The 12,573-nt window shown below is 44.1% G+C and overlaps 1 protein-coding gene across 2 annotated transcripts in view; it reads left to right on the top strand.

Moving 5' to 3' along the window:
• Positions 1 to 12,573, top strand: part of PRKCG (protein kinase C gamma) — an 881,135-nt gene that overhangs the window by 692,632 nt on the left and 175,930 nt on the right. For both annotated transcript variants that reach the window (XM_073656297.1, XM_073656296.1), the window contains exons 6-8: positions 125 to 281; positions 2,764 to 2,898; positions 3,436 to 3,526. In XM_073656297.1, the coding sequence (XP_073512398.1) occupies positions 125 to 281; positions 2,764 to 2,898; positions 3,436 to 3,526 (383 nt within the window). The remainder of the gene's footprint in view (positions 1 to 124; positions 282 to 2,763; positions 2,899 to 3,435; positions 3,527 to 12,573) is intronic.

Here is a 12,573-nt window from a genome sequence, read left to right as displayed (position 1 = left end):
TTTATAAATGCAGTGACCATTTATGGCATCAACATATTTTATTAATATTACGGGTAATTCATGAAATTTCCTGGAGTTTTCTAATAATAATTTATTTCTATTTAATTTTATTTTGTTTCTTCAGTTGGAGAAGCTCGAAATCTTATCCCAATGGATCCAAATGGCTTGTCAGATCCTTATGTGAAGCTGAAGCTCATACCTGACCCAAAGAACATGACCAAGCAGAAAACCAGGACTGTCAAATCTACTCTTAACCCATTGTGGAATGAAGCCTTTATTTTGTACGAAAACATATTCTTTACAATTACTGTTGTGTGCAGAATGTATATTTTTTTGCTGACAGGTATTAGCAATGGTTTTTATACAATTTAGCTTGTTTATTTGTGTGACAGCTATTTAATCCAACTCCTCCATACACATAAACAGCCTATGGGTACATTTACACTGCACAATTATTGGGAATCAGTGTTTCAAGAACATTCGTTACTTGGAAATCACTCGATGAATTAGCAAAATGCTTATTCGATGGGTAAATTGATTTTTAAGCTTTCACAAAAAATCATTGTTCTCTGCAGCACATCCTGTGTAAATAGAACATGTGCTGTTGAGAACAAGTCAGCCTATTACTGATTGTTCTGTGCCAACAGTAAGGGTGGTCAACCCTTCTAAACTAGCTACTAAACAATCGCTCATCGGCAAACATGTAGGCAATCAGTGATGGTTTAATGGCCATCATTGACCAGAGTAAATGGGCCCCAACTCTGTGTGTTTTCACTCAAATTACATGATGCGTCTCAGGATGCCCTCAAACACATCAGACGGTTGGCCTACATTGGTTGAATGTGTCCATGTGGCTTTAGGCACAACCATACATATGGAATGCTGCTAGGTATCTACTATGCTGCTGCGCAAAATCATGCACATCATCCAGTATGCCTCCACATAGAGAAGGCAGAGAACCATATATCTTATGTAATTCCACATAAAATAGATAACGTATCTAGTGCCAGTGTCAGATTATAGGAAGGGAAGGAAGACCAACTGAGCTGAAGTAGAGGCTCTCTGTAGGGTAAAGGCTCAAAGGTGCATTCGCTATATGAGCAGAGGAAGGGACAAGGCTATACAAAGGTAGCAGAAGTGTAGCACAATGGCCGGTGCCCCTGCATAGTGTCTCCTTATCCCTCCATGCAGGGACACCGCATTTCCACCGCCCTGGCCCTCGACATGGTCCCTGGCGTGCTCCCTGTCCACTGCCCATTGTGACCTTATGCCCCTGTCCTCTGCTGCTGTTCGCGCCGTAGTTCCCTGCCGTGCCTAGTGCGCGCATGCGCTCCTTTGCTCTTACCGGGGCAGTGCACGCTTATAGTAAATGCCCTCATCTTGTTGCTGAGAGGCATTTAATATAAGTAGTACACCTGCAAGATGACTCCCAGCCAATAACTGGGAGGCAGCTTGTATATAAAACTCCCTGCCTTAGAAAGGGGTTGAAGCAACAGCATTCATTAGTATCTAGTTTCCCTTACTAGTAAGTTGTGAGGTCCCTTGGTCCCGGTGTGGCCAGTGTCCTGAGCTCTAATCCTTGGTCCCGGTGCGGCCTGTGTCCTGTTCCCGTAGTCCCCTGGTCCTGGTGTGACCAGTCCTGTCCCCAAAGTCCCCTGGTCGTACTGTGGCCCGAGCCTGAGCATTGTCCCCTGGTCCTGGTGTGGCCAGTTTTGTTCCCAAAGTCCCCTGGACCTGGTGCAGCCAGTTCCTGAACATTGTCCCCTGGTCCTGGTGCGGCCAGTCCTGTCCCCAAAGTCCCCTGGTCACGGTGCAGCCAGTATCTGAACGTTTTCCTATCTTAGTATTCCATGTATCTGGACTGCTACAACCTATCTCTGAAGCACGTATCTGAGTCTCTGTGTCAGCTACCTTTCTACAGTGATCCTGAACCTATTAGTCTGAACGTAGCTCTAATCTGTGTCAGCTAACCTGACCCCGGGGTCAGCAGCTGCAGTACCGGGATCTGCCTAGGAGTGGTACCAGGCGGCCACCTGCAGCCCAGTCTGTCTCCACCATCAGGAGCTCCAGTGAACACAAGGTAGCCGCTTAGCTACGCTCCTTTCTAGGCAGACTCGGCACAGTGGGTCCACCGTCCACTAATCCACTTGCGCCACCGTTGGGGAGTAACAGAGGGCACTGATAGAGGAGTTGAAGTAATGGGAGTGAGGACATAAAGTAGGCAGCACACCGGCTCTATGGTTAGCACTATAGCTTTGCAGTGCTATCGTCCTGGGTTCAAATGTCATGAGTCTACTGGTCTTCGGTTAAAGGGTTAATCCCTTCTCTGCCATGAAATAATTGCTTCTTGTCACAGCGACCAGAGGAGGGTTTATGAAACAGCCGAATTCTACACTGTTTATGCATCTATTATAAAATGAATTGGAATTATAGAAAAACTATGCTGTTTCTACAACTCAAGCATTATGATAACAGCGTAACTTACTTTGCTAAGGTGCATATACCTTATGGAAGGCATATTAGTAGAATTTTAAATGCATGAACAATAGAAAATTGTTTCACTTGTTATCAAAGGACCATAGTCCATCACTATAAAAGAGACCTTTAAAGATTTTTTGATAAAAAAAAGGGATATTATATCTATACTGCATGCATTGTTCTTCACTCACCATAGGCATAACATGGCTTTTTATGAAACGTTTACTATTATTGTTTATGCAAAGCATTCATTTTATTTTATTTTTTTTCATTTGGATTCCTAAGCTCCCTAAAGTCAGGGGATGAAGACAGACGTCTCTCTGTAGAAGTTTGGGATTGGGATCGCACGTCGCGCAATGACTTTATGGGCTCCATGTCATTTGGTGTCTCAGAAATCATGAAGAATGCTGTGGATGGCTGGTAAGTACTTTAGATCTATTGTACAATACTTCCATGTACATTGTGGTGCAGACAATGGGTCACTTACCATTCAGTGCTTGGTCAGTTAATGTGATGAATGAATGTGAGACGTTCATGTACCTTGTCTTGTTGTGATAGAGACAAAATATAAGATATATATGGAATATCAGACGCCAATAAACTTTCCTGGGAATACCTACCTTATTCTCCTTTCTTTTTTTCTTATTCTTCTTTCTCTTTTTTATATTTGTTCACTCGGTGTTGTCATAAATTATCCCCCCTACCTATTTTTTTTTATCACTTGTCACCCTAATTTCATTTGGGCTCCCTTTTTTTACTTTATTTAATATAATTTCTTCTACGTTCGCCTTACCATATGAAATGCTTTTTACTGTGGTCTCGATTATTTGGTAATTTTTTAATTGCTGGTCTATTCAATCACACTATTGGTTTTTTTTCATGCTGCCATTTTTCCTGTGTCCCCCCTTCCCTCTCCTTCTTGGTCCTGGTTGTTTGTCTGCCCCGTGTCTCTCTCAGGTACAAGCTATTGAATCAAGAAGAAGGCGAGTATTACAATGTGCCTGTAGCTGATGACGCAGATGACTTTGGACTTCGACAAAAGTTTGAGGTACAGGCTTTGCCCGTACACACTTTAGGGTTGTAGCTCAGGTGCCAGTACTTGATTTTTTTTTCATTATTCACATAAATATAAGATTATTTTTACATCACTTCAGGGTTTACATAGACGAGTGGATTTAGTCTTAGTGTCCTACTTAGAAGAAGAGGACGGCTTGGATCTTGAAGCTACTCCCCAACCTACTTTGGCTTTCAAAGGTTTTTGAGAGAGAAAGCCCAGTATAGAGGTAGATTATAGGAAAAGAAGATATAGAAAACCAGAATAGAGGCTTCTATGGTCCTAATCTGCCATAATAGAGGCAGATGTGCTACATTCTTCTACAACACCCTACATGTGACTCACATTCTATGAGAACTGGAGACAAATTCCACCTGCTGTATATGGGCTTCTGGTATTAATATAGTATTACTAATTTTGAAAAAAAATAATAACTGCAAGACTTCGCGTTGTCCGTCATTGTCCTCAGTATCTAACGGCGGATTACTGATTATGGCATCCTACATTCTGTAAATGGGTTAATATACATTTTATTGTCCTGATGCAGCTGCTAGACGTCTAACACAGTCAGAGCAATGAGATTTTAACATTATATGGATAGAAAACAATCCAACGATCCAAGGCACCGGGTAGTATCCTTCCAAAAAGTTTTATTAGCACCAGTGTACACATAAAAAAAACAGACATGCGATGTTTCGGCCTTTTTCAAGCCAATAAAGAGGTGTACATACTTTTTTAACTTTAAAAACCTTGTATGGCCAAAATGTCACATATCAGTTTTTTTTAAGTGTATACTGGTGCTAATAAAACTTTTTGGAAGGATACTACCCGGTACCTTGGATATTTGGATTGTTTCAGATTTTACAAAGGAGCGAAGGGTTGTACCAAGTCTGCGTGGGAGATGTAGTTGATATAACCTTTTTAAATTCTATGGATAGAAGCTACACTGACCACATACTGAAAGATTTGTTCATGATTAGTGATGAGCGAGCATGCTCATTACTCGAGATTTACGAGCGTGCTCGATTGTTATGTTTGAGTCACTCCAGCGTGCATGATTTGTGACTGTTTGACAGCTTTAATACATGTGACGAATAGCTGTTTGCTAGGCTTTCCTCACATGTATTAAAGCTGTCAAAAAGTCGCAAATCATACACACGGGAGTGACTGAAACATAACATTCGAGCACGCCGAAGATACTTGGCGAGCACGCTCACTCATCACTATTCATGATTTGATGAACATTCCAATTTGTTTTAAAGGGGTTGTCCCATGAATATAAGCCCTTTCCATGTGCCCTAATACTATTGCTTAATTGGAGGGCTATCTGGTATTTCTTTCTCTCTGTGTATGTCTTTAAACGTTGGTGATCCTAGAAGTTAAATGCTGTTAGTCACCCCCAAAGTGCATATTAAACTAACTGTACACTGATATCGAGGCCTTAGCCCCTATAAAAATCATACTAACACAATACATTTTCATGGTACAGTGCCTGAGAAAATTACTTTTACTTCAAATGCAAATGAGGAGACTTTGGAGCACCCTTAGTGTAGCAAAGGGCTCCGTACATTGTTATCTCCCCGCAGCTTGAACTTTGAGGACTTCCCCTGCTTCTGATTGACAGTGTGTGCCTACCCACAGTGAATACTGCTCAAACTCTGCTCACATGTTTGCTCATGTGCACTGACATTGCATGGGGCAGGTCACAGGCGGGCGCGTATACAGCATGAGCGGACGCATTCTCCTTCCTGCCTCCTCTCTGCGGCCATCGTTTAGCACACTGATGTACTCAGAAGTGTAGAGAGTAGCTCCAAAAAAGAGGAGAGGACAAAGTTCATTCTCTTACAGAATAGGTGATTAGATTATTGGTCAGACATTTGTGACCATAGTCAACCTGGTGGAGAAAGGTTGAACTTGATGGACCTAGGTCTTTTTTCATTCTATGAAGCTATGTAACTATTTAAGATTGTGGTCAGATATTGTAGAAATGTTCAATAAAGTATTGCCAAAATGAAAATCCCAATATTAGCTCATATGACCACAGCCTAAAACTAACCATAAGCATCAAACTTATCACTAACGATCCAAATGATTTCATGTGTATTAGTGTTAAATAGTGTTGAGCAAATTTGTTCGGCATTTCAAATTCGGGTTCAGGATTCCGGCTTGCTCGCGCCAAAAAATAGGCTGCGAAAAAGCAGGAACCCCGAACCAGAATTTGAAATGCCAAACAAATTCACTCAACACTAGTGTTAAAACCTATATTTATAACTGATGGAAATCTGCTGATCATTAACTCTTCCAAATGTTTTGTCCCTTTTTAAGTCAAGTGTTCTGCAGATGTATCTTCAGGACCGATTCACTCCCCGACCCCCTGACATCTGCTTTGTTAGAGTAAGGGTTGACAACCGTCCAGAAATTCTAAGACAATCCATAAAAATAAGGCATTTTTGACCAGTCCATAAAAAAAATGTAAGGCGGCTGTGATATTTTGAAGCTGAAGAAATTTATACAGATTATTTTGACTGTAATTATCATCATTTCACATATATTAGAGATAGGCATCACTTTTTGAAGTCAGCTTTACCTAGCAATACTTGTCTGATGTGAGGGACCTGCTGCTGTTCGCCAGAGGACAGATAACTCCTATAATTCAGATTACATCAATTTGATGATGTAATAACTGGCTGAGTGTTGTGTACACTATATAGCACCACACTATGTCACTATAGCACCGAAGTAATACATGCATATAGCAACCATGGACTGAACACTGATCATGGATGCAGAATAGATAGCCACTGGGTGAAGCAGGTTATCACATCTGACCACTGTTTCTGAAGACATGGTAAAAAATATATATATTTTTTATTCCTTTTTTCTCTTTTTTTCCCTTTTTATTTTCTCTTTTTTATAATGTGATGGAATTGATGGAATTTTCAGTTTGCTTCACCTCCACCTAATCTTTTCAGTGCAGAGACAATTAGTTCCTTTCATTGGCTGGGGTCGACCGTAGATTTTCTCATCTGAGAGAATCGGGTCGATTAGGCTAACGAAACTGCTATCTAACTCAGAGTTTGATCAGAATGTGAACATAGCTTCATACATTCTCTTAGATGAGAGAATAGTAGCACAGCTGAGAAGATGGAGAACAAAATTTCTCCATCTTCTCCATTGTGTGAGTCTGCGGAAAATCAGACTGCACTCGGATGTCATGGTTTTTCACGCACCCATAGACTTGAATGGGAGATGATTTCAGAGTGAAATCTCAGCATGCTGCTATTTTTTCCCCAGACAGATTCTGTCAGTAAAAAAAAAATCAGACATGATTGAATAACATTGGTCCGAGGGCTCTCCGATAAAAAATGGGATAGCACTTGTCCGATGTATATGCTCGTGACCCTGCCATAGCGTCATATTGAAACTGTACAATAAATACTATCTATGATCTTTGTATAACAGGCCACACTGTAACCCAATGCACATCTGGAATTCTTTATATTGTTATATGAGGAATGTTTTCTTTACTAAACTCTGCAGGAACATAAACTCTTCAAAGATGGGTTCAATAAATATTTATAAAGATGGTGTTCCAAATGGTGAACAAAAAAAGAGCAATGTTAAAAAATGAGGTACATTCTTTACAACAAACATAAATCATCCAGCACTTTAAATAATTGAACACCCGCATGTCATAAAATTTCATTTTCACATTTTATACTTTTCATGGTGAGACGTGTGATAATTGTGGAGCCATTTATAAATATACATATATATTATTTATGCACTTTATAAATTGAAAACGTGTTCTTCCCCCAAAAGTGCTAATGCATGGTACATTTACTTTGCAAAGGCAGCCGGTGAATTATTTGCATCTCTAATACAACCTAATTTGAGAACTGTGTCGCCCTCTTCTGGCAGAAATTAAAAATGCGTCCAGATTTAAAATTACTGTATCAAGGCTGCCTGTTAGTGTAAAAGTAATTTATTTCTCAGTGCTTTAATTAGTAGAGATACTTTGGTTGCAGACATGTTCATGCAAAACAAATTATTTACTATTTTAACAAACTTAAATATGAATCGAATAAGCAGATTATTCTGATCTAGTGCTATAATTGACTTAATAGATTTAATGAAATCTATTACTTTATTTTTATTTAAATAGCAGGTGAAACCTGAGTTAATAGATGACTTTATCTGCTGTTGCCCACTGTGAGAATAAACAGTACAAACGGTATCAGGGTTATGGCATATTGCAGACAAATATGTTAACAAAGGAAACTAAAATGTATATTTATTACATTATTTCAAATAAAAGTTTATAATTTAAATTTCATAAATATAAGATTTCAGTTTATGTGTAATGTGACCAAAACAGATTAAAGGGGTTTTCCCATTTCAGAATATGTTCTTTAATATGCTGCAGTAGCTATGAAAAAACAAAGCGAGTATGACTTACCCTCCCTGGGTCCACTGTCGGCTCTCCGACCCTGCCTTGATCTCTGTTGTTTGTCTGCAGTGCTGACGTCATGTCTGCAGCCAATTAGCGACCTCTGCTTGTGTAGACAGCAAAAGCTGCTTAGAGTTGCTGAGCTCACTGATTGGTTGCAGTGCTGTTGAAGTGAAGTCAGCGCTGCAGCCAAACAACAAAGACCAGCGCAGAAACTGAGAAACCCAGCAGTAGATCCACAGAGGATCTATAATATAATTACCTTGTAATGTCTTCACATCCTGTTCCGTCCAGATGTGTCCGGATCCCAGAATTCCAAGCGGCGGAAGTTCGCCGACCGCTATTTTGGGACACCCAATTGATGGGTATCTCAATATGGAAACCGCTGGTGGTACCAGCCTCTTGTGCGGTACCACCAGCGTAACACCGTCATGAACACGCCGCCGACGGGATCAGCCGAATGATTCACTGACAGCTGCCATCTTTGTACAGGAGGAGCGCATGCGCAGGTTTAATGTGACCGCCGCTATATGCCTGCACAAAGATGGCGGCGGTCTGATTTACTGCGCCTGCGCGAATTCCGCGCAGGCGCAGTGAATCATTCGGCTGATCCTGGAGGTGTTCTCAAACGAGAGAACACATGAAGGAAGAAGACAGCACAGGGGTGGAGAGAGAGAGCAGACAATGGGGAGAGCATATGGGGTACAAAGGTGAAAGAAGAGATCACATGAGAGGAGAAGACAGCAGATGGGGAGAGAGAAAGCGCACAGAGGGGAGAGAGAGAGCACAGGGGGGAGACAGCTCAAACGGGACAGCACATGAGGGGAGAACACAGCCCAGGAAGGAGAGAGACAGCAGACAAGGGGGATAGCACATGGGGTAGACAGGTCAAATAAGAGAGCAAAGACCGGAGAAGTCAGCACATGTGGGAAAGAGAGAGTGGATAGGTGGGTGGGATGGAGAGATTCTCAACGCTGCAAAGTCTGTCCCCATCGTGACATTACTGCCCTCCCGATGCGATAGCATCGGGCCTCCATCTAGTAAGTAATACTTAGCTAAAAAATACATACATTTAAAGCTCTACTTCAGTGTTTTTATTTTATTTCACGCTGGAGTAGCACCACTGTGGTTTCCGGTAATAGTTACCGGCGCTGCTGCAGACCTCCAGGGGTGATGGGATGGCAGCTGGGATGTTTCTGCTCCCCACAGGCGGAGCGGATCCCCGTGGCAGTGTAGGTGCAGATGGTGATGCTGGGCGTTGCAGTGCAGATGAGAGAGATGGCGCAGTGGAAATAACTGACGGAGGCAGGGGAGTGCAGTCATCCGAGTTTTACTCACAGTTCTGTTCAAGTTCCTCAGGTACACTGTACGGGTGTCAGCCTCCCACGTTGCACTGCGTCTACCAGACAAGGGGTTCAGCACTTTCTCAAGTATATCAGGAGCGCTTGATGGAACCCCGCTTTCTTTATGTTCCTTACTAGACCGACTTCTCGCGCCGGGTCTTCTCCCTCCTGCTCTGCGCTTCCCCACACAAAGTCCCGATCGGGTACTCTGAAGTCCCTCTGGGTAGCGTGGAGTTTCTGGACCTATTTAGCACCCTTCACGGCGGCTAGGGTGAGGTTGTGGCAACTGCACCATGGAAGTGCAGAAGCCTCCGGTTTTTCCAGCCGAGACCTGGAGTAACACGGCTGGTCCAGGGACCAGTTTCCTTCTTGCTGCCTGATCCCTCTGACACTTGGCAGACTCGGTCGTACGGGTGGCTTCCTGCTCCTTCCGTACCCCTGGGATCTCTTACGTTACCGGAGCCTTTCTCCTCTGCTCCCCTCCTGGTCCTCTCTTGCTAGGCCCCAGTCATGGAGCAGAGCTCCTGAAGAGACTCTGCTCCCCTCCTCTCCTTACTACTCACTGACTGAACTTCTGAACTGTCTACTCTAAGATGGCTTCCTTATATATACCTCCTATAATGGTGCTCCTCTATTCTCCATCCTCCACCCACACCCACTACTGGTTCCCCCTCTCTTTGGTTCCCCCCACTCCAGCCAGGAACAGGGCAGCAGAAAATGTGCATAATGCCCTTCCAGCCAGCTTGGAGTAGTGTAGTGTTGAATGCGGGTGTTGGGGTCCCGGTCAGCACTCCCTCCTTACCTGAGAAAGGAGACGCCTCACCTCTGGGTGAGGTGCAGTACCTCTGTGGCGACTGAACCCTCAGGGACGCCACACTCCCCCCTGGTAAAACACAGCACGTCCACGGGCTGCAACTGAGCAAAAGCACGGTATTTTAGACATACAAAATTTTCAGATGCATCACTTAGAAGATTATAAACCTTTTTCTTCCCTTTATGGTAGGCTCATTTCTTAAACGTTACAGGTTAACATTAGCAACAACAATATACAACTTTTCACTTGCATATACATATTTTCTCATGTACAACATTTTCAACATTTTTAACAGCATGAGAGACCCGTCCGAAAGCCCTCCAAGTAGGCCCTGGGCGTGGCTGCAGGGCTTAAGTGATCCTGGTGCTGGACCACGTCTTCGGCCACGCCAAACAGGTTTTTGTTCTGAGGTCGGTTGGTTGCAAATATAAAACCAATAGAGGGCACTTTAATAAGTGCAACTATATACACTGGAAAGTTTTTGGCTGCTCACAGTCCTCAGCCTGCAGTCTGTATACCCTCACGGGTAAGCAAATGCACACATAATTTTTCAGTTCTCACACTAATAACTGGTTGTACCCTTACGGGTAACTATTTTAAAGTTTGTCCACTCACTTTTGCTTAGTGGTGGTATTCCCGCCGGGGGTACTCTTGATTTTTGCTGGCTGACCCAGCCGGGTCAACAGCCATGAACTGCGGGGGCATGTCCTCTTCCTCCTTGACCACGCGGTATACCTGGAGGGCATACCACCCGCATTCCCCATGGTGCCTAGTATAGGTGACACGGTCACCGGCGTACAAATTCCGGTCGGGGTTGCCCTGTTCCAGATGGTGCTCCACATCCCGACCGTTGACGAATATGTCTCTGCTGAAGTGGGGATTGCAGATGAAGCCCCACCCAGCCCCAAAGTCAAATTTGATGACCAGTCCCTCCAGGGTGAGGGGGGTCGCCAGCTCTTGCAGGCCAGAGGTGAAGGTTTGGTCCTGACCTCCTTCCATTCTGGCTGCCGGGTGCAGTCTGTCTAGACTGGTTAAGACCACACCCTGTCTCCATTCCTTCTCTCTTCCTCCCCTCCCTTTTCCGGGGCGGCCTCCCACGTTGCACTGCGTCTACCAGACAAGGGGTTCAGCACTTTCTCAAGTATATCAGGAGCGCTTGATGGAACCCCGCTTTCTTTATGTTCCTTACTAGACCGACTTCTCACGCCGGGTCTTCTCCCTCCTGCCCTGCGCTTCCCCACACAAAGTCCCAATCGGGTAACCTGAAGTCACTCTGGGTAGCGTGGAGTTCCCGGACCTATTTTGCGCCCTTCACGGCGGCTAGGGTGAGGTTGTGGCAACTGCACCATGGAAGTGCAGAAGCCTCCGGTTTTTCCAGCCGAGACCTGGAGTAACACGGCTGGTCCAGGGACCGGTTCCCTTCTTGCGGCCTGATCCCTCTGACACCTGGCAGACTTGGGCGTACGGGTGGCTTCCTGCTCCTTCTGTACCCCTGGGATCTCTTTCGTTACCGGAGCCTTTCTCCTCTGCTCCCCTCCTGGGCCTCTCTTACTAGGCCCCAGTCATGGAGCAGAGCTCCTGAAGAGACTCTGCTCTCCTCCTCTCCTTACTACTCACTGACTGAACTTCTGAACTGTCTACTCTAAGATGGCTTCCTTATATATACCTCCTATAATGGTGCTCCTCTATTCTACATCCTCCACCCACACCGACTACTGGTTCCCCCTCTCTTTGGTTCCTCCAACTCCAGCCAGGGACAGGGCAGCAGAAAAAGTGCATAATGCCCTTCCAGCTGGCCTGGAGTAGTGTAGTGTTGAATGCGGGTGTTGGGGTCCCGGGCAGCACTCCCTCCTTACCTGAGAAAGGAGACGCCACACATCTGCGTGAGGTGCAGTACCTCTGTGGCGACTGAACCCTCAGGGGCACCACACTAAGCATCTCTGGGAACTCCTTCAAGATTGTTGGAAGACCATTTCCGGTGACTACCTCTTGAAGCTCATCAAGAGAATGCCAAGAGTGTGCAAAGCAGTCATCAAAGCAAAAGGTGACTACTTTGAAGAACCTAGAATATAAGACATATTTTCAGTTGTTTCACATTTTTTTGTTAAGTATATAATTCCACATGTGTTAATTCATAGTTTTGATGCCTTCAGTGTGAATGTACAATTTTCATAGTCAAGAAAATACAAAAAAATCTTAAAATGAGAAGGTGTGTCCAAACTTTTGGTCTGTACTGTAAGTTCCCCTGTATTATACTTACCAGCTGCCGTCTTCAGATCTTCCCAGCTCCGCTGTGATCCCGATCTTGTGACCGGAATGTCTGACTGACCGGAAGTGAGAGATAACGGTCACAAGCTTTAGATGTAAGTCTATGGGAACCTTGTTTTGGCTCTATGACTTACATTGTGTTGTGACTTCCAACTCGCCCAGTAAA

This window comes from Phyllobates terribilis, unplaced genomic scaffold, assembly GCF_046119375.1.
Source record: "Phyllobates terribilis strain yellow unplaced genomic scaffold, ASM4611937v1 Scaffold_12__6_contigs__length_324123572, whole genome shotgun sequence".
In the NCBI taxonomy this organism is placed as follows: Eukaryota; Metazoa; Chordata; class Amphibia; order Anura; family Dendrobatidae; genus Phyllobates; species Phyllobates terribilis.
Note: the sequence above shows the minus strand (reverse complement) of the source record. Positions and strands in the feature narration are given on the sequence as shown.